The sequence below is a fragment of the Erythrolamprus reginae genome, chromosome 4 (assembly GCF_031021105.1).
Source record: "Erythrolamprus reginae isolate rEryReg1 chromosome 4, rEryReg1.hap1, whole genome shotgun sequence".
NCBI classification, from domain to species: domain Eukaryota; kingdom Metazoa; phylum Chordata; class Lepidosauria; order Squamata; family Dipsadidae; genus Erythrolamprus; species Erythrolamprus reginae.
In genome coordinates, this window is record NC_091953.1 from 63,454,863 (window position 1) to 63,477,887 (window position 23,025).

The following is a 23,025-nucleotide window of genomic DNA, read 5'->3' on the forward strand; positions in this document are numbered from 1 at the left end:
CTGCTCATGCACAGAACCAAAAAACCGACAAAAATTGTCAAAATCTTATTTGCACAAGCATCCTCACAAGCTATTGTGGTTAGATCTGGCCCAGCTCCTGCCCCAAGGACTGTGGATGTGGGGGAGACATCCACATGCTGCAGGCCTGTTTTGCCCCCCGGTGGAATCTGCTGATGAAGGCTTCTCTGACCAAGAAGACATGAGTGACAGGGAGGAGGAGAGTGTGGCAGACAGCTCAGAAGGAGATCAATTATCTAGCTCCTCCTTGGATTCAGAACAAGAGTTCATGATACAGCCACGCATGTGGAGAGCGATGCATAGGCAACAACAACTGAGAGATTATTATCAAAGAAAATGAGGCCACCTGTGGTTGGGTGGGGCTGTGGTAATTAGTGAGGCTGCTATAAAGAGCAGCCTGTGGGTTTGGCCATTGTGGAGGATTATCTGATCGTTGTGTTTCGTGACTGCTTTACTGACTTTGACCGTTTGTGTGCTGATTTTCCCCCGCTTTGAAACTAAACCAGGGCAAAGTGTGTTTCACTTTGTGAAAGAGGAAGGACTGTGAATTGCCTCACAGCTGCAAGCTAAGTATCACAGAACTGATAAGGGACTTGTACAAATTACCAGTTTGTTTGGAGACAAGTGTTCTTTGCTATACCAAAAGAGGGCTTGGTTTAAGTGAATTTTCATTATAAAGAACATTGTTTTGAATTTTCAAACGTGTGTGTGTCTGAAATTTGTACCTGTGAATTTTTGGGAGGAGTCTACCAGAGAGCCCGATAGAACACAAGCATTTGGCTTTGGGTGCATGCGCAGAAGTTGAATCTTGCACAGGGGTGTGCAGCTGCGCACACATCTCCAATTTTACTACCACTCTGTAGAGTGGCCCACACCAGGAGCAGCCCATCACTGGGAGGGTGTAAAACTGACATGCTGTGAACAGCAATGGGCAGCCAAAATTTTTACTGCCACACTGTGGGTGTGGCTTATTTTGTGACTGTGGCTTGATAGTCATGTGACTGGATAGGAGTGGCTTGCCCGCCATGTGACCAGGTGGGAGTGGCTTGAACGATCGTCATCGTTCAAGTGAACTGTTATTGCTGCACGATGCCTTTTCATCTCAGCTGTGGGCAGAGTGAGGGCTTCACGAGGGGGAAAAGACCGCAGCTCAGACTGCCGCGGTGCGGTGTGTCTCTCCTGGCTATGGCAGGTGGTTGTGTGAGGCTGAAGGGGAGTCGGGCAGAAGAGGGGGAAGCTCCTCCGAGGCCAGGAAGGAGGAAAGAGGAAAAAAGTGAAGAGTGCACAACAGCAGCAGCATGGAAAAATAAGGAGAGCCGAGCTGAGTAATCCAGGAAGTTATTGCTGCCAGTCAGCTGGAGCTGTGCATGCAGCTTCATTTCCACATGTGGAATTGCGTTCCACCCTGTCCTACCTGATGCCCACCCCTGGCTGTGAACATCTCGTAATGTTTGTGTGTGAATTAGCTATATAAGTGAAAATTTCATTTTTTTAAAAAAAAGTCATATTATTTATTTATTTATTTATTTATTGGATTTGTATGCCGCCCCTCTCCATAGACACGGGGAGGCTAACAACAGCAATAAACAGTATACAGTGATCCCCCGATCATTGCGAGGGTTCCGTTCCAGGACCCCTAGCAATGATCGGGTTTTCGCGAAGTAGCGCTGCGGAAGTAAAAACACCATCTGCGCATACGCAGATGGTGTTTTTACTTCCGCAGCGCTAGCGAGGAGCCGAACATTGGGGTTCCTGGGAAGGGGACTCAGCTGGGAAGCCGCGCGGCTGTTTTAAAACGTCGCCGCCGGCAAGGGGGGCTTCCTAGCAGCCCCCCAAACCCGGGTTGGGGGTCCGGGGGGTGCTGGCAAGCCCCCCATGCCGGCGGCGACGTTTTAAAACAGCCGCGCGGCTTCCCAATGAGTCCCGAAGACAAACGTCAAAGGCGAACTTCCGCGTTTGTCTTCGGGACTCATTGGGAAGCCGTGCGGCTGTTTTAAAACATCGCCGCCGGCATGGGGGGCTTGCCAGCACCCCCCGGACCCCCCAACCCGGGTTTGGGGGGCTGCTAGGAAGCCCCCCATGCCGGCAGCGACGTTTTAAAACAGCCGCGCGGCTTCAAAGTTCGCCTTTGACGCTTGTCTTTGGGACTCATTGGGAAGCCGCGCGGCTGTTTTAAAATGTCGCTGCCGGCATGGGGGGCTTGCCAGCACCCCCCGGACCCCCAACCCGGGTTTGGGTGGCTGCTAGGAAGCCCCCCATGCCGGCGGCGATGTTTTAAAACAGCCGTGCGGCTTCCCAATGAGTCCCGAAGACAAACGCGGAAGTTCGCCTTTGACGCATGTCTTCGGGACTCATTGGGAAGCCGCGCGGCTGTTTTAAAACGTCGCCGTCAGCATGGGGGGCTTGCCAGCACCCCCCCGAACCCGGGTGGCCGGGCGAGCAGCGAGCGAACGGCGGGTGGCCGGGCGAAGGGCGGGCGAGCGGCGAAGGGTGGGCGAGCAGGTGCTGGGGGGGGGCTTCTCGCCCTCCCGCCAGCAAGAGGGGGAGCAAACGGCGTGGGTGGGCGAAGGGCGGGCGAGCGGCAGCGAGGAGTTTGCGTGGGCGGTGGGGAAACTCCTCGCTGATGCCCGCCGCTCGCCCTCCCGCCAGCAAGAGGGGGAAGACCCAGGGAAGCTGCCCAGCAGCTGATCTGCCCATAAAAAAAGGGCGCGCATGCGCAGATGGTGTTTTGACTTCCGGGTTGAAAAATCGCGATTTAGCCCGTTCGCAATGATCGGGATCGCGATACCCGGGGGATCACTGTATAACAAAATCCAATACTAAAAACAGTTAAAAACCCATTATATAAAAACCAATCATACATACAGACATACCATGCATAAAATTGTAAAGGCCTAGGGGGAAGTGTATCTCAGTTCCCCCATGCCTGGCGGCAGAGGTGGGTTTTAAGCAGCTTTCGAAAGGCAAGGAGGGTGGGGGCAATTCTAATCTCTGGGGGGAGTTGGTTCCAGAGGGCCGGGGCCGCCACAGAGAAGGCTCTTCCTCTGGGTCCCGCCAAGCGACATTGTTTGGTTGACGGGACCCGGAGAAGACCCACTCTGTGGGACCTAACTGGTCGCTGGGATTCGTGCAGCAGAAGGCGGTCCCTGAGGTAATCTGGTCCGGTGCCATGAAGGGCTTTATAGGTCATAACCAACACTTTGAATTGTGACTGGAAACGGATCGGCAACCAATGCAGACTGCGGAGTGTTGGTGTAACATGGGCATATTTGGGAAAGCCCATGATTGCTCTCGCAGCTGCATTCTGCACGATCTGAAGTTCCCGAACACTTTTCAAAGGTAGCCCCATGTAGAGAGCGTTACAGTAGTCGAACCTCGAGGTGATGAGGGCATGAGTGACTGTGAGCAGTGACTCCCGGTCCAAATAGGGTCGAACCTGGGTGAAGGCCTCCCTCACCACAGCTGAAAGGTGTTTCTCTAATGTGAGCTGTGGATCAAGGAGGACACCCAAGTTGCGGACCCTCTCTGAGGGGGTCAATGATTCTACCCCCAGGGTAATGGACGGACAGATGGAATTGTCCTTGGGAGGCAAGACCCACAGCCACTCCGTCTTGTCTGAGTTGAGTTTGAGTTTGTTGACACCCATCCAGGTCCCAACAGCCTCCAGGCACCAGCACATCACTTCCACAAACAAACAAACCAATCCATTATACCAAGAGATTTAGCTTAATGGCAAAGTTAGGGCTCTCCTGAGTTTTCTTTTCCTTTTTCCATGAAGTCTCTTGCCTGCTATAGACACTATTTGAGTAAATTGGACTTTACGCATTTTCCCCCTAACAACTTCCCTTCATTTGATATTTGTTGTTTTCCTCCTAGTTCTCCTGATGAATAAATACATCATCAAACCAAAGACTGCAGATCCTCTAAGGTGTAATTAAAGTTGTCCTTGGTTTCAGTGTATGTATTTTTAGATAGGGAGGACCTTTCCAGTATCAGCTTCAAAAGTAAAGTTTTTCTTTGCTTATATTACTTACTGTTGCTGAGATTCACCATATCCAGAGGATGAGGGAATGTGCTTCAGGGATGAATAAGGAAGTTAAGGTAGAGATAACTTACTGTATCAGCTCTCCAAGATCGATTGCTATTTCCCTGAAACATAATGATTTCTTATCAATTTCAGCATTAATTCCACAGCTTATTATTATAAAATATGCATCATAAAGCAGTATTTCATGAAGCCCTGAGTCTAATATTAAAAGATTTTGTAATCAGTTGGTCAGATCAGCAAGACCTGGGTTGGGGGGGGTAGAACGAGCAAAGAAGGGAAAGGGAAAGGAAAAAGGAGACTCTTTCAAGCTATTCTCCAAAACATCTGAGGGCAGGACAAGAAGCAATGGATGGAAACTAATCAAGGAGAGAAGCAACCTAGAACTAAGGAGAAATTTCCTGACAGAACAACTAATCAGTGGAATGATTTGCCTCCAGAAGTTGTGGGTGATCCAACACTGCGAGTTTTCAGTTCAAAGGTTCTTCTAACTCTGTTATTCTGTTCTGTTCTGTCCTGTCCTATCTTATGCTATTATTGTTCTGTTCTATTCTATTCTATTCTATTCTAATTTTCTCCTTGACTGTAGGTTTACCTACACTGATGAGGCCTAGATTCAACTTGCCAGTTTTGGTCTGTAAAAGCATCTAAAATAAAAGCAGTAACAAATCACTTCCATATTGTTGCCACGAGGAGATAAAGATATTCCCATTTTTATCAAGCATCAGCGTGTTGCCATTTTAAATTTTATATGATTTGGAAATCCATTTTCTTCAGGTTGGTCTGATCTTTTCTATATTCTCACTGCATTTTTATTTGTGATATCAGGGACAATCTTTTTCAGGAACTTTATCCATTGCGCTCCTGAATGTTTACACTTTATTTGGAGGGGGGGTTGTTTCTCAAAGGTTTGGAGATGGGTGAGGTTTAAATCAGATGGAGGATATTGGTTATAGACCATCCATACTTTGCATATCACCCCTGCTTTTTAAGAGAAAGAGCTAAGAGGAGGATCTTTGTGTCTATTTCAGGTTGCCAGGACATCACATGGAATGGAACATATACTCAAATCGTGACTGATTTGTCTATGTATAATTGGAGAAATAGAGGCAGCTGAACTCATGCTTCAGAACTGCCCATACTGTATGTAGTGCCATTGGTTAATTCATACCTCTCTGAACCAAAAGCAATAGTAAGATGGAGAATGATTACAAAGTCAACCTACAACCACATCAATTATTACAAGGAAGGTCATACAATTGCCTTTTCTATATATGGTCAGGTATTAAATATGATTCAATATTACTTTAACCATGTTAATCCTGAACCTTGTTGATATTAGGGCAGTAATAAGTGGCATTCTTTTTAACATGTATTATACTGAACTTCAATATTTCTTAAGTTGGTTTACAACCGAAAATTAAAATTATATATGTTATAAAAGTTGGACAAATGAATTTGTGATAAATTTTCTACAGGCCATTCCTTTTCCTAATAGAAACATAGAAGACTGACGGCAGAAAAAGACCTCATGGTCCATCTAGTCTGCCCTTATACTATTTCCTGTATTTTATCTTAGGATGGATATATGTTTATCCCAGGCATGTTTAAATTCAGTTACTGTGGATTTACCAACCACGTCTGCTGGAAGTTTGTTCCAAGGATCTACTACTCTTTCAATGAAATAATATTTCCTCACATTGCTTTTGATCTTTCCCCCAACTAACTTCGATAATCTTTGTGCCATTTTAAATTGTTAAAAATTATTTCTTTCTCTAGAAACTGGCAATTGTTATTTTTACTAGTTTAAGTACATTACAAGGTACTTAGGATTTTTTAAGCACAAGTATTTGGCTGAAATAGATTTGGAAACAAATATGTTTGGTTTAAAATTAGGTAATAATCTATCATTACATTTTAGAGTATATATTTTATGTAAAAATGAATTTCTATAGTTTATCTTTTTCCAAAATGGTTCCATCATAGCACACTGTACAAAATCATCTCAAATGATTGCATCTGAAGAAATATCACATTCAGTTGTATTCTCAGGACCACATTACACAAATTTTTAGATATAGCAATTGACACAAATGTTGCAAATCAATAAGTCATTGAGAAACATTTTTTTTTATTTGTCACAAATCAACAAATTGATAATGTCAGATTCCAGTTTTTAAGAGAAAAATATATCCATCTTTTCTTCTTCATATTATATTTTTAAATATGTCATTCTACCTAATATTTTTATATCGCAAATGATAAAGTTCTAACTAAAATTTGTATTGAAGAAGTGACGATTGGTTTAAGACTGCAACACATTTCCACAATAATTTGTATGTTAAATTCACAGGTCGTAAGGCAATTTTGGTGGTTATTTACAGTAAGTGTTGGACTAGGAATAGAGAGACAAGGTTACAATTCACCCTGAGCCACAGAAGTTGACATTGGGTGACATTGGTCAATTAGTCCGATCAACACGTCTGCCTTTTGAGATAGGCCATATCAAGAAACAGACATTTCAGGGATGCTGTTTTATTATTGTAACAGAAACTTAAAAGTTTGTCCAAATTTCTCTTTGTCCCATCTCATAGGAAACGAAAGTGGAGTGGGTTTGAGTTTCTTCTTCATGCTTCTTTCAATCTCTGGATTATGTTAATCCATCTTTTATTTACTCATATCTTCTCTAAGTTCCTTTACATTACTTCAAATGGCTGTTGCTGTACAGAAAAACAGCAAGGAGGAGCATTATGTGCTTCACCTTTAACTTTGCACAAAACACAATTAATTAGTAAATGACTTCCTGCAGAAACAATGGATTTAAGAGCATCATGATTAACACGTCCAATTGGTATTTGTTCCCCCTTTAAGTGGACTTAAAGTCCCCATCCAAATGAGCTGAAATTGTTAAATAATTTTACAATATTACATCAAAATATATTGGTTATTTCTTATTCACATTTACTATATTCGGATACCTTGAAATAATTTTTGTCAATAGAAATAGGCAATATACTGTGATGTAAAATACTTAAATCGTTCATGACCAATTATAAATGAACAAACATTTTGTGTCACTGCACAATAAGCAAAGTTTAGGTTTCCCCAACAATTCTCTTTCAAGTGACTTCTATTTATCAAGAAAGGGAGAAGTAGAGTAGGTTGGCCAGGAGACAAATGCAGAACAGATTGATTTGGGTTGAATTTAGCTTTCCACAGCAATTTTGAGCAGATATATGAATGTCATAAACATAGTAATAAAGTGAAAGCTATAAGTACTAATTGTATTACCCTTTGATTTTGATTTATTAGCTGAAACTAGCAAACTTGAAAAATACAAATGAATATATCACTTAAAATATGTATGCCACTGTTATAGTTCAATGCTACTTTTTAGCTTGGATCTATGACAAAAGTTATACAGTAGAGTTTATTGGAAGTGAATGGAACAAGATAATGGGGACTAAGAGAGTCGCAGTTTACCTAACCAGACTATAAAATTTTAGTTTATTTGGAAAGGCCTAGGATCTGTGAAAGAGAAGGCTGACTTCTGACTGATTGCCTATCTTGATTTGCATGCTATTGGAAATAGAGTGGCAGGAACTAAAAACCTAAAGTATAAGTTATTGCTACCATCGAGGTAATGAGACATATTTCCTAAGCAAGGCTAGCATTTAAAAACTTATTGTAAGTTCCCTCATAAGACAGCCTTTCTTTTAGAGCAGTACCAACCCCATTTAACATTAAAATAGATCCAGCTAAGGCATCAAATATTTAGAGGTTAATAAAGCGTGTACTATAAAGGTCTAACCAAGTTGCTATGAGGGCAGAACTGCCATTATGTAGGTGAAAATTCTTCCTAGCTTCATGAAACTGCAGCTAACATGTATAGTAGCCATTACCTCTTGGATTCCTACATGGCATAGGACCAGAATGCCTTCAAGGACCGTCTTCTGCCGCACAAATCCTAGCGGCCGATTAGGTCCCACAGTGTTGGCCTTCTCCGGGTCCCGTCGACTAAACAATGCCGTCTGGTGGGACCCAGGGGAAGAGCCTTCTCTGTGGTGGCCCCGGCCCTCTGGAATCAACTCCCCCCAGAGATTAGAACTGCCCCCACCCTCCTTGCCTTTCACAGGCTGTTGAAACCCCACCTATGTCGCCAGGCATGGGGGTGATTGATATACCCCCTAGCTATCACGGTTTATGTATGGTTTGATTGGGCTGTGTGACTATTTTAAAAATAAGGGTTTTTAATTGTTTTTAAGTATTGGATTTGTACACTGTTTATTATTGTTGTGAGCCGCTCCGAGTCTCCAGAGAAGGGCGGCATACAAATCTAATAAATTATTATTATTATTATTATTATTATTATTATTATTAATTATTCTTCCTATAAACTTCAGAAATGAATCTGAATGATTATACCTCTTGTTTTATGCTGCCCTGAAGCACTTGCTTCCAGCCTGGGAATTACTGAATAAAACTGTGGGGGGTTTTTCAAATATTTTTTAATATCTAGACTCAATTAAATGCTTAATTCACTTGTTCTCATAAACATAAATCTCGACAACTGATTTTTGATCAGTTACCACTCATGTTTCTCAAATGAGGAAGGTACTCTTGGGAAAGAGTCAAGTGTGCTTCATGGTAAAGGTGGAATATAAGTGGGAAAAATGTGTTTGTAAAACCTTAATTTTTCATCTGATCAAGAAAAGCTCCTATTCCCACTACTACCATTTGAATAAGTTGTTTTTCTTTTCCTTAATGCAAACACTGAGGTGCTCCAGCATTTTTTTTTAAATGAGGTCTGCATTCATCGACATTTTTTCAGCCTTAAAGATGTTTATAGTGTTCTATAATTTCCTTAGGAAGAAGGATCTTCAGTTTTCTCTGAAAATAGTTTTGGTTTTCAAGTTTGTTAGCTGTTTTTTTGTATTACTCAATGCTGGAAAGACTTTCAAGTCAAGAATAATTTATTTTAAATATTGTTTACTGGCAAAGAAGAGCTTAATAAACCAACCACAGAAGCCACTTTGGAATAGTCCATAAAAGCACTCTTTAAGATTGGAGGTACAACTATTATTATTAGATCATATTGGCAGAGGAACAATAAAATGAAGTATTTTCCCAGGCTATGATACCATGCATTGCAAATTATCTCTGCATTAAAAGCCCCAAGCAGCCAATTAAGGTTATTTCTAGCCACAGAAAAATCAACAGGTTTTATGGAATCTAAAGCTGAACAAAACTAAAGCTGTACAGCACATGAGGGGTGAAAGTTCTCCATTCTTGCCAGAGAAAGGAAAGAGATAATATGATTTGGATCAGTCTAATCCCTGGCAGAAAAATTATCCTGCTTTCTAGGGGAGCTGGGGTTCCAAAGCCAGCTGACTGGTTGAAAATGCCTTCCTCTGAGTCTCTGGCTGCAAATCTCATCATGAGGACCATTCCGGCATTGGAAAAGACAAGATAGTGTTGTAAAGCCCCCTTTCCCTTTGAACATATAGGGTATAGAATGAGGTATTAAGCCAGATAAGGCAATTTGGATGAAACAAATTTGTTTGCAAAGTCTGAGTACTCAGCTGTTGGGTTTTTTGACAAGATATATCAGCAGACTATTCTCAACTTTGTTTTGCTTAATTTTGCTTAGAGACATTGCTTTACTTAAAAACATCTCTGTCAGAAAGTCAGAGGTCTCAAGTTTCAACCAAGTCAATGGGAAAGAGGGCTACCATTTCTAGGTTACTGCTTATAAACTCAGAATCTTTAGAAAAACTGCAAAATTGCTGGGTCTAAAGGGTCTGTGCTGTCCTTTTTTGGATTTCTGGAACCTGAAGAAATATGCATTGATATCCACTTCTTTCTCCAAGCTGGGTGGAGCTAGCCTCCAGCATGGGTTAAGACCGCCCTATGACCAATGAGGACTGAATCTGTAGTTTTAAAAGTTGTTCCATTTCCTGTGCTCCCCCTCTTTAGATTCAGTCAGTGACTTTTCTTCCAATCAGGATTGTGGGAATTCTGGAAACTACTCTATATTGCTTGATCTAGCCCAGTGGTTCTCAACCTGGGGGTCGGGACCCCTTTGGGAGTCGAATGACCATTTCACCGGGGTCACCTAAGACCATAGGAAAAAACAAATTTCCCATAGTGTTAGGAATTAAAGCTTCTATTCTGGCCCCTTGGAACATATTTTTATAATCCAACCAATCAGGCATTTACAGTGGGGATGTCCTTCTGACTCTCCTACCAATCAAAAGTTCTGTTGAGAGAACTGGCACTAGACTTATGGTTGGGGGTCACCACAACATGAAGAACTGTATTAAGGGGTCGTGGCATTAGAAAGGTTGAGAACCACTAATCTAGCCCTTTCTCTGGGCCGAGGCCGAGGACACCATTTCTTTCTCTTGCTGATAGTTGCCTGTTACCTTGTTCGTTTAATTTGGGGGATTTATTTTTACAATATATGATTTGCATGGTTGATATCCTTGTGACTAAATCTGCTCCATTTGCAGATATACACATCAGCAAAACAAAAGCAAATTTCTTTCCTCTTTCATTTCATTCTGCTGATATCTTCAGCACATTTCAGAAGTCAACACTATGTTGTACAGAAAGTGACGTTTATACTTCCAAGGACTTCCAAGGTAATGCTTTAAAATGTTTCACTTTGCAGCTGAAGTTTAGGATCAAATCCGAAGACTGCTGAGTGTCAGGAAAACAGGACAGCCTTCAACATTTATTGAGAACTAGTAAAAGCATCTGGCATTGGTTGAAAAATAATAGTGTAAAGAACAAATAGAAAAAAACCCATCTTAAACATACACTCGAAAGCATTAAAGTTAGAATTCATTTTATGTTTCAAATAAAATTATTTTAGCTCTCTACACATTTTAAAATAAATTCCCAAAGAGTTCATTCACCATGTAAAGTTCATCCTGCTATATGCACATAGTCATTGTATAGAACCCGATACATTTGATAGCCATCTAGTTTGTTATTCTCGTCAAGCCAGTCCATGTAAATATTCATAGGATTAGCAGAATCTTAAGGCTAGAAGGCTAGAAGAATAGCCACTCAGTTGTCTCCTGTTATAAATTAAAAAGTTATACGTTATCAGTATTAACAAATGTTAAACAAACACGCAAGAAGAATGGGGTAAAAATGAGTACAATTATAATTGAAAATCTTAAGTTGCTAAAATAGGAATGGTTAGGTGACTATCTGATCATTGTCATGTAAAAGACAAGAAAGAACAGTTGCTTCTAACAATCATTCTGACGAAAAAAATGTTTTGCATTCATGCACTGCAAAGAAATTGTTCAACATACACATGTGGGGTTTTTCAAAGATTGCCACTATAGGCGTTTTTAATCCCAACCTCATCGTCTACAGTTGGTTCTCACAGCTGTAACCAGGTATTTGATATTGGGGCTTTGCAAGAACATAGCAGTGGAAATAATGTTGTTTGTTTATGCTCTCTAGATATATTTTGAAATCATATTAATCATTTTAATAACTAATATTCTATGATGGTGATATTTATAAACAATAAAATGCCACCTAATTTTTTTATGCAATCAAAATACATAGATGTTTAAAATGTAATTTGTCTTCAACTGATGGTACTATTTTACTGACTTGCAGATTCTACATTGAATGAGATCTTAGAATTCAAACATTTAGATAATTTGTTGAATGTACTCTTTTTCTGTAAAAAATATACAAAAATAAAATAAAACATTTTCCCTACTTTAATTAACTTTTTTACTTAGCATAGAAAAAGGGAAAACAGCCTGAAGTATTTGCCAGTATTTCTATAAACAACTTAAACTGTAACTCCATATCTCTAATGCAATCCTACATTTCATCTGACACAGAGAAAAAAAATGACTAAAAACTATTTCAGTTAGATATATAATGGGATTTTAAAGTTGGCAGTTTTCCTTGTGATGAGGTTCTTATTGTTACTAGCATTATTTTATCAATGTGTCTCTAAATGGGTAGATTGAGAGGTTCAGAACTGTGGACCATTAGCATGTGTGATATAATTGTTCTGCCTTGCAAATGCTGGCACTGACCAGTCTTCAGGAGGAGAGAGAGCTAAGGCATGAACTAGATCACTATTCAGAGATAAAGCAATAGTGGTGAAGGACAGCAAAATATCTTAGCAAGCATATTACATTTCACAATATTCACAATAAGGATGCAATATCAAAAAGAGCATGATCAACTTTCAAAAAGGCAACCAGCCTTGAACTCTATTATTTGGATAAAGCATCATAGCATATCAAATTATATTTAAGGGTTTAAAGATGCATCAATTTTATTGTTTTTTTATTTTTATTTTTCTTATTCCTATTTATTTCTTATTCTTATTTTTTTTATTCCTATTCCTAGAATTTTTAGGAAATCAATCTACTGGTTAGAGGTTTGGATTAGGCTTGAGAATACCCAGATTCAAATCCACTCTGTATGGAAGTTCACTGGCTATTGACACTTGGCCTAATTCATTTCAGAGTAATTGTGGTAAAAAAAAAAGAAAAAAGAGGGGGGGGTGCTTGATATACTGCCTTGAGCCCTGAAAGAAACGGTAAATTAAGAAATGAGTATTTCCTTTTTTTAACCAGCTTCTTGTCCAGGCCTAAACTAGATTTTACTAGAGCTATTTAGATCTTTGCAGGGATGTTTTAACAAAGGCTTGAGGAAATCACTTTAAAGTGGTTTCATGAAACAAAGCTGTCTAGTAGTTTTTAGAAACAATGTGAAACAGACCTGTTACATTTGTTGAAAGATTCTTCTGGGGCCATACAATAATCAGCTATTCCACAAGACAAGTGAAAACAGGTCTGCTACACATTGTTCCTAGAAACCACACACACACACACACACACACACCAGCTTCATGTTCTACCTGACAAAGAAAATAAAAGTTATTCTCTTTTTTCAGTCCCTAACCAATGTAATTCCAGGAGAACATTTCTTCTTGTATCTTTTAATATAACTGTCTATTGGAGATAAAACTGAACGAACACAAGAAAAACGTAAATAAATGATTAATTATACATTTTATAACTATAAAGTCAAGCTCATCTTGTTGTATGTCAGCCCGAGTTTTATTATAACCTCCCCAATGATGAAAAACGTTTTCCAGTCAAGTCTATAGAGATTATCAGTCTACAAAAATGAAATTACCTGTGCTAAATGAACACAGTGTGAATAAGGGAAGGCAATACAGATGCACAGATAAAGGCAGAAGACCCTTTTATTTCGCATAGACAAAATGCAAAGAGTGTCTCGTTAAATTAATATGGAAAGAAAAGAGATGCCAAATCAAATTTATGCCCCTTCCCTTCCCCACTTCACTGACACACAGCACTCATTCTAATTAACAGTGAAAAAAGAATTGATCAACGACCCATTTGCTAGTTTTAAAAAAAATGTGCAAAACATGACAAAAGACTTTTTTTGCCTTTTTAAAAATAAATATCCCTGTTAAATTCACAAATAGATTGCTTTCCTTTTTTTAAAATTGTTTTGTTTCTTCTTAATTGTGTGTGATGGAACTCCCAGTTTAAAATATTTCATTTAGTCCCCATGCACTTTGTAGAAAATCAGTAAAAACACAAAAGCTTGTGAATATCAGAAAAAAGTGGACTCCCTTTTCTTAAAAAATTGAGGAGGCCCATTCAGATGAAGCTCACACTCAGACAGAAAAAAAGCAGGAGAGTCTTTTGCACTGTCTGTCAGTTGCATTTTTGTCCCAAATATTTTGGCAATCTTCTTCTTTAATTATAAATATTGGTATTCAATAAAAAAGGTAGCTTTGATTGGATTTTTAAATAATTATTAAGTATGTACAGCCACTGTCCATCCATGCTCTCTTTTCGTTATACAAGGGTATAGGATTTTGCGTAGGGATTGTTTCCTTTTAAGTGGCTCCGAGAGTCCAGGAGGGATTCTTGGGAGCTGCTCATTTTCGCTGCCTGTCCTAGCTCAGCTCCTTCTCGCTGAGGTAACGTTGCTACACCACCAGATTGCCATGACTGTGCTTCTCTCGTGGAGGAAGCCTCCACAGGGACTGGCTCCAAGACGGCTGGGCGCTTCAAGGTTCGGCTTTTTTGGGGTTCCAGGCAGGTCTGTCCCATGTCTCTGCTAGTGCCTGGAACACCTCGGTTTAGCAAAAAGTCCATCCGAAGATACGGTGGCAAATGCATGAGGTCACCTGTTAGGAAGAGGAGGGAAAAGGGAAAGAGTTAGTCTGCGTGACCTGACTGCCAACGTCGGCTGAGGCACACAGAGAGAAGAAAGAAGATGCACTCAACCCAGAGATACACATCCCTGCAGAGTGACTCAACATATTATTATTATTATTATTATTATTATTATTATTATTATTACTATTATTATTATTATTTTTTGGATTTGTATGCCGCCCCTCTCCGCAGACTCGGGGCGGCTAACAACAGCAGTAAAACAGTACAACAAAATCCAATACTAAAAAAGCAGTTAAAAACCCATTATATAAAGACCAATCATACATACAAACATACCATACCTAAAATTGTGAAGGCCTAGGGGGAAAATGTATCTTAGTTCCCCCATGCCTGGTGGCAGAGGTGGGTTTTAAGCAGCTTACAAAAGGCAAGGAGGGTGGGGGCAATTCTAATCTCTGGGGGGAGTTGGTTCCAGAGGGTCGGGGCCGCCACAGAGAAGGCTCTTCCTCTGGGTCCCGCCAAGCGACATTGTTTGGTTGACGGGACCCGGAGAAGACCCACTCTGTGGGACCTAACTGGTCGCTGGGATTCGTGCGGCAGAAGGCGGTCCCTGAGATATTCTGGCCCGGTGCCATGAAGGGCTTTATAGGTCATAACCAACACTTTGAATTGTGACCGGAAACTGATCGGCAACCAATGCAGACTGCGGAGTGTTGGAGAAACATGGGCATATTTGGGAAACCACAACAAAGTTGTTCATTAATTCCAAGCAATATTGACGCATGCAATTGGAGGGCAGCCCTGCACTTCATTTTTACTGCAGAGTTGGTGGTATTCATGTATTTAGGGTAGAAAGAAAGGCAAGATCATCAAAATATTATTTTGAATAGGAAGGAAGGCAAACGCCTCAATTCCCTATTTTCATATGTCACATTCACAAAAACACATTCAATCCATTGGTCAGGTCTATAATGTATCATTGGGCAGGAATATAATCTCATTTGTTCCAGTGCAGCTTGCATTAAAGTAGATGAATACTGATCTGGAATAGAATAGAATAGAATGGAATGGAAAGGAATAGGACAGGACAGAATAGAACAGAATTCTTTATTGGCCAAGTGTGATTGGACACACAAGGAATTTGTCTTTGGTGCATTTGCTCTCAGTGTACATAAATGGAGAGGGGTAGTATATAAATCCAATTAATAAATAAAAGAAAATATACATTTGTCAAGAGTCATGAGGTACAACACTTAATGATTGTCATAAGGGTCAAATAAGCAATCAGGAATTAATAAAAATCTTAAGGATACAAGTGAAAGGAGTGAAATATGAAAGGCTGCAATCTGTTGGACACAGTGAATCATTCTTTTATGGGGGGAAATGCTATCTGTTAAATGTTTGTATGACTAAATAAATAAGGATATGAATAGCATGTCCAGAATATGATCATAGAATATAATTCACAGGGGCTTTCTGTTAATATTATCACAATAAATGTATAGTAATTGGGCACTTACTGAATTATTTATAAAAAATACTCTATGCTTCCCAAAAAAATTAATTTGTATACATCTCCCCTTCCAACTCCAGGATATATTCAAGGCAGCTAACAAAAAAATGTAAACCCTAATGGCAGGCATGAAATTCAAAAGTTTTCTCTACTGGTTCTGTGGCATGGCTTGGTGGGCGTGGCAGAGGAAATAATAATAATAATAATAATAATAATAATAATTATTATTATTATTATGATGATGATGATTATTTATTGGATTTGTATTCTGCCCCTCTCCGTAGACTCGGGGCAGCTAACAACAATGATAAAAACAACATGTAACAATCCAATAATAAAACAACTAAAAACCCTTATTATAAAACCAAACATACACACAAACTTACCATGCATAACTTGTAATGGCCTAGGGGGAAGGAATATCTCAACTCCCCCATGCCTGGCGGTATAAGTGAGTCTTGAGTAGTTTATGAAAGACAGGGAGGGTGGGGGCAGTTCTAATCTCCGGGGGGAGTTGGTTCCAGAGGGCCGGGGCCGCCACAGAGAAGGCTCTTCCCCTGGGGCCCGCCAAACGACATTGTTTAGTCGACGGGACCCGGAAAAGGCCAACTCTGTGGGACCTTATCAGTCGCTGGGATTCGTGCGGTAGCAAGCAGTTCCGGAGGTAATCTGGTCCAATGCCATGTAGGGCTTTAAAGGTCATGACCAACACTTTGAATTGTGACCGGAAACTGATCGGCAGCCAAAGCTTCTGCAAAATCCCCATTTCCTCCCCAGTTTCCTGCCAGTTTTCCGAACTACTCAAAATTCTATTACTGGTTCTCCAGAACCTGGCAGAACCTGCTGAATTTCACCGCTGCCTAATGGTATATTCAGTATAAACATTTATATAAATAACCACTAACAATACAATTAACAATCTGCCCAAAGAGTTGCACCTTGAAAAATTTCCTAAAGTCCAAGAGATTGAAGATTAAACAAAGTCATAATGGAGTGCATATTAGTCCATGAACCATATAGGAGAAGACTTTCTCCTGCATGCTTGAAAGATGAACTTCCCAACAGCAAGGGTATCTGCAAGAAACTTCTCTAGAGCATCGGCAGAAAAAGCTTTTCTGAGCAATCTGCAGAAAATCATGATGCTATCAAACAAAAGCTAATATTTAATAGTCAACTCTCAATGTCTGAAACAAATACATTAACTGTGCATAAGTTGTGTGCTGCATATGTCATCACTTTCCCCATTGCTTTTTCCTATTCTTCTAAAGCAGTGTTTCACAACCTTGGCAACCTTGGCAACCTTGGCAACCTTGGCAACTTGCTGGCTGGGGAATTCTGGGAGTTGAAGTCCAAATATCTTCAAGTTGCCAAGGTTGGGAAACACTGCTCTAAAGAGACCCAGGCTTCTGCTGAGGATCTTAACAGCAAGGTTCAAAGAAGAGCCAGACCTTAGATAAGCAGACCCCAAACAGTGATGGCAAACCTTTTTTTGCCAAAAGTGCATGCTCATGCACTATTGAGCATGCAAGAGTGTCCACATCCACGAATTAATGCCCGACCCCCCCTATGCTGCCCTGCCCCATATATGTGAGTACAACCCCTCCCGCTCCCTTACACTCCTGTCTCCCGACTTCCGGTTGGCTTGGTAGGCCTGTTTTTTTCCCCTCCTCATGTTCCAGAGGCTTTCTTGGAGCTTAGGAAGGGCAAAAACGCCCTCCCCCAGCCCCCTGGAGGTCTTCTGCAGGCCGAAAATGCCCTCCCAGAGCCTCCATGTGAGCCAAAAATCAGCTAACCAGTGTGCACAGGTGCACTGTAGCTCAGCTAGGGCAATAGCTCACATGCCGGGAGATATGGCTCTGTGTGTATCTGTGGCACACATGCCATAGGTTCATCATCACTGCCCTAAACTGTTTACAGCTTTACATACTAACTGAACCTTAAATTATGCCAGGCATTTAGACTTTTCAGAACAGGCATCACAAGGTCCCACAGAGTGGGTCTTCTCCAGGTCCCGTCAACTAAACAATGTCGCTTGGAGGGACCCAGGGGAAGAGCCTTCTCTGTGGCGGCCCCAGCCCTCTGGAACCAACTCCCCCCAGAGATTAGAATTGTCCCCACCCTCCTTGCCTTTCATAAGCTGCTTAAAACCCACCCCTGCTGCCAGGCATGGGGGAATTGAGATACTCTTCCCCCCTAGGCATTTACAATTTTATGCATGGTTTGTCTGTATGTATGTTTGGTTTTTTATAATAATGGGGTTTTAACTGTTTTTAGTATTGGATTATTATTATATGCTGTTTTATTATTGCTGTTAGCCATCCCGAGTCTTTGGAGAGGGGCGGCATACAAATCCAATCAATCAATCAATCAATAATCTGCACTAGTTAGCAGCTTAGTAACTGCAACTTCTACAGGTAGTTCTTGACTTATGATCACAATTGAGCCCAACATTTCTGTTGATAAGCAAGAAAGTGGTTAAGTGCCCCATTTTATGATCTTTCTTGTCACAGTGGCTAAGTGCCCTATTTTATGACCTTTCTTGTCACAATTGTTAAATGAATTTCTGCAGTTATTAAGTTAATAACCCGATTGCTAAGTGAATCAGGCTTCCTCACTGACTTTTCTTGTCAGAAGGTCACAAAAAGGAAGTTGCATGATCCCGGGAGACTGCAGCTATCATAAATATGAGTTAGCTGGCGTCTGAATTTTGATCACATGATCACAGGCATGCTGCAAACAGTTATAAATAAGAAAAATATTCATAAGTCACTTTTTTCAGAGCGGATATAATTTCTAACAGTCACTAAATGAACTGTTGTAAGTCAAGGACTACCTGCATATGCTTTTTAAATTATGTAGTTTATTAATCTTTAAAAGTGATACACAAATAATAACAGAAGTATTAAAAATAAAAGCAATGCTCTGCATTTCATTTCTTTTAAACTATTGCTATATAACTAAATGAAAAAAACAAATAATGTTTCATAGCCTCATGTACAGCACATTGCAGTATCTTGCTGCTAAATCTGAGTTTATCAGGTTTGGGTTTTTTTAGGCATGGGGTATAATATCCAGGAAGCTTAGTAGCTCCAAACTCTTCCACCCATTTTCCACTTTAGGTCTTTCATCAAAGTGACCAAAGTACTATAGTTTCAGTATCATATCCCAGATGAAAGACTGAATCAAACAATTCTAAAAAAATTACTACTGTTCTCCTCCAGAATCCACTATAGTAATAATAGAAGAACAATTGATGCATAATTTATTATTCAAGGAATAAGAAAATGGGGAAACAGTGAGTGAATGAATCAATGATTAAAAGTATTCCTGCTATGTACTGAACTACAATAATTGTTATGTGTTTATACAACTCTTTAAATAGCAGTTGCCCACTCAAGATTCATTATATACACATTTTTCCACTCCATGGAACAGAACAATTATAGTTGTCCTCTTGGGAAACAGCTTCTAAACAATAGTGATGTCTGTGATAGCCATTTAATGGAAGACGCTTCCTTTGTTACAAAACATAACGTACCACAGATTTAATGTTTAGATGGAACTTGGCTATTTCATAGAAGTGATTGTTCTTCATTTATTACTTAATAGCATCTCTTTGTTCTTGAATAGTTTAAACATCTCCCTGGAGATTATCATCCTGATATGATGGAAAGTGTAACTCCACGGGCTTTGAAAAGTTACACTTGCAACAGCATGAGCTACTAGCAGGGCCATTTTTTTAAAATTTTATTGGATTTTTTAAGGCTATCCATTTCCAAGGAGACTGGGCAGCAATGGGTTAAATATTTATGATTCCTGGAGGCTCTGACTAAAACACTTCCCAAAATGCAATAAAAACAAAATTGAATGTTGGAAATGTAAAAACGAAAAAGGCACCTTTTTTCATATGTGGTGGTCATGTCCTAAAATACAAAAAAATTGGAAAATAATTCATAACTGGCTCACTGAGATAATCAAAGAAGAAATAGAATATACCCCAGAAGGTATGTTGTTAGGAATCTGGAGGAGACATTACTCCAAACAAACCTTACTTCTTATAACCCATATAAACACAGCAACAAGATTAGCAATAGCACAATTATGGAAGAACGAACAGACCCCAACGGAAAATTTAATAATAGATAAAATATATAATTGTGTGGAAATGGACGAAATTACTAATTCAATTAAGGGAAATAAAATCAACAAATCAAAAAGGACATGGCAAAAATGGCATGAATGGATTCAAAAGAGAATATAGAAATAATATAACAGGCAACAGTACAATCAAAATGAACGACAGATATCTTGTAAATATTTTTATTTATTATTCAGGAATTGTAATAAATATTAGACAACAAACGTATAAGAAATGATGCACGCTAATGAATGTAGTAGGTTAAAAAATAATGTAATTCACTAACAAAGAAGGTTTGTGATCTGTAAAAACGGAACAAAATGTGATCCGAATTTTCTTCAATGTGAAAATAAAATAAAGAAACTTTAAAAAAAACAACAACAAAAAAACAAAATTGAGATTCCACATACAGATGCCTTTATTCAGTGAAGGGCTACCACAAATTTAACTACCACACTCTGGGCGTGGCTTATGCAGGGCGCCCTGCATTTTCTTTCAACACCTTTCAGTGCAAATTGGGTGCTCTGGGGTGGAGCTCCATTTTTGCTACCCCACTGCGTTCCCCCCCAAAGTCCGGGCAGTAGCCCACCCGTCTTTATTGGAACTGTAGTAGGCAGAGTTGAGTCCCACACAGATGCTGGGAATGATGTTTAAGAGCTATCCCATGTACCAGACTTTTGTTAGCCCTGGACTCTTGCCTGTTGCTGTCAGGATAGCATGTAATAAAGCTACCTAAGTCATCCCTAACATCAGACCTTCTTGTTGAGATTGGGACGTATAGGAAAATAAAGCAGGAAAAATGCTTGCTTATTGTCCTGCCTTTAGTTGAGATAACGAAGCATAATATTACGAGAACTTGTATTCAGCCTTGGCTTTTTATCACTTGGTCACATGCAAAAACAAAAATAAACACTTTTCGCGATAAGAATAATTTGGGAGTAGACCTTAGTTAGATTTTTCTCAGGAAGTATTTTCAAAGTCTGCAGAGGAAGTTTGTGAATGAGAACTGGAGAGAAAATCCACACATTGGAGATAATGGCAAGAAACTATAAAGGCCTACCATAGATAGGCCTAACTATTTTTTTTTAAAAAATATTATTTTAATGAAGAATAAAGGAAGTCTGCATTAGATTATATTATATAATCCAATGCATAATAAAACCTGTCTATGCAAGATAGATAGTAGGGGCCAAAAATAAAAAAGTTTTAAAAAAGCCGTCTGCCAATTTCAATCACAGAGGGAGTTTCTGCCCATATCTGCAAACTCCGTCTTAATTCCAGATTAGAAAACATGTTTTCAAAACAAAGCAACATGCATATAACGTATATTAAGCCAACACTGCAGAGTTTATACATTTCCAAGCAGAAAACACTCATCTGGTATAATATTAAGTAGAGAAGAAAATGTTCAGTAACTGTGCTATGCAGCGTTTCAAGAAGTCGCTTAATCTCAAAACACAAGGCAAAGATAACACAAATATTCAGGTTGTACATAATGCTTGTAATATCTGCCAGGGGAATCTGAACTGAATGTAACCTATGTGTTTAATATACTGTATGTGAGATGGTGTTTTGCACTGGGTTTCTGAGAAGCCACAGAAATGCCCGGCCGGCGGCTTAAACCGCTGGCCGAAATTGCTCCGGAGCAGGGCGACGCTGCTCTGAGCTCCGTATAACCCGGAACCTCCGGTTTTCGGCAAAACCAGAGGTTTGGCTTTTGGCAGCGCGACAGGATGGCGCGCTGCATGCCGGGCTTGGGGGGAGGTCCCGGATCGCCCTATTAAGGGGCGGTCCGGGCAGGACCTCCTCCTTGCCTCCGTTGATCCCCAAAGCGAACACCCGCCTGCCCTCCGCTATCAACAGTGTGTCTGAGGAGGTCACTTCTGGGCCAAATAGGAATTTTTTGCGGTTTCCCCTTTAGAGGCGGCCGTTTTTTCGCCTATTCCACACTGACGGTGCGGACGGAATGGTTAGGGGGTGCGGCGCCTTATAGTATTAATTCGGCTTCCCTCTGGTCACTGGGGTTGGCAGGTTAGGGGCGGAAATGGGCAGTAGGAGCAACCGCACATGCTCCTTTGGGCATCTTTTGAAAAGGTGATGGACCGCCTCTCTCCAGGAACTAGAGGTTTGAACAACGTCGAGGATTGGAGAGAGGATGCCCATGGGACTCACCGGATCCAATTTCCCTTGGGGATTGGAGGGTGAGCTCCTCCCACACGCCAAGGGGCATGGCTTGGATTCAGGTGAAGGTGGCTACCTTCACCTGGTTCAGCAAAGAGTTTTGCCCAATGTTGCCCAGGAAGGTTTTGGTAGGAATTTCCGCCCCGTTACTTTTGGCCTCTGCAGGTCCTTTGTTTATAGCCAAATTGGAATATTTACCAAATTTGAATATTTAAATTTACATATTTAAATTTACGTTATTTAAATTTATGTTAATTTAATAAAGTGACCCTAATTTTAATCCATACACTGTGTCAGCGTCTTTACTCCGCTTCCGGGGCAATCTTCTGGTCACAAGGAGATTTCAATTACATCAGTCACCAGATCTGTCAAAATGAAACTATGAAAACTGAGAAAATGAAAAATGCCTTCAAATTACCAATTTGGAGGCAGTTGCTAGCAATGATATGGAATGCAAGAAAAAAAATCAGTTCTGGGTGAAATAAAAGGTGACTGGTCCCTTGAGGCACTGATCAGCAAGGAGAAACGGACATATTTACAGCACATGATATAAGTTGTGATGTCTGGAAAAACTTATGCTTGGCAAATTTGAGAAAAATAGAAGACAACAGATCAGGTACATGGAAAGGATCAAGATAATTTCTGGAATGTTCATGGAAAAGCTATAAATTATTACCAGAAACAGGTTAGGGTGGTGAGCATCTGTTCATATAGTAACCACAAAGCATGTTCATGAAAATATAAATACGTAACTGATTAAATTACATTAATTATGCTTCCATGTCAACTATTACCTGCTGAAACCATAGCCATGAAAGCAATGCCAAATTATTTAACTAGGTTTTTTTTGTTTTTTGTTTCTACAGTACTATAGTAAAGATTTAGGGAGTAAGTTATATTGAACACAATGGACAGT

At 40.1% G+C, this 23,025-nt stretch overlaps 1 protein-coding gene across 1 annotated transcript in view; it reads right to left on the reverse strand.

Moving 5' to 3' along the window:
- Positions 1-13,939: 13,939 nt before the first annotated feature.
- The window catches only part of DSCAM (DS cell adhesion molecule), a 427,464-nt gene continuing 418,378 nt past the window's right edge, over positions 13,940-23,025 (reverse strand). Inside the window, exon 33 of the mRNA XM_070750468.1 lies at positions 13,940-14,285. Coding sequence (XP_070606569.1) covers positions 13,951-14,285 — 335 coding nt within the window. The 3' untranslated portion in view covers positions 13,940-13,950. The remainder of the gene's footprint in view (positions 14,286-23,025) is intronic.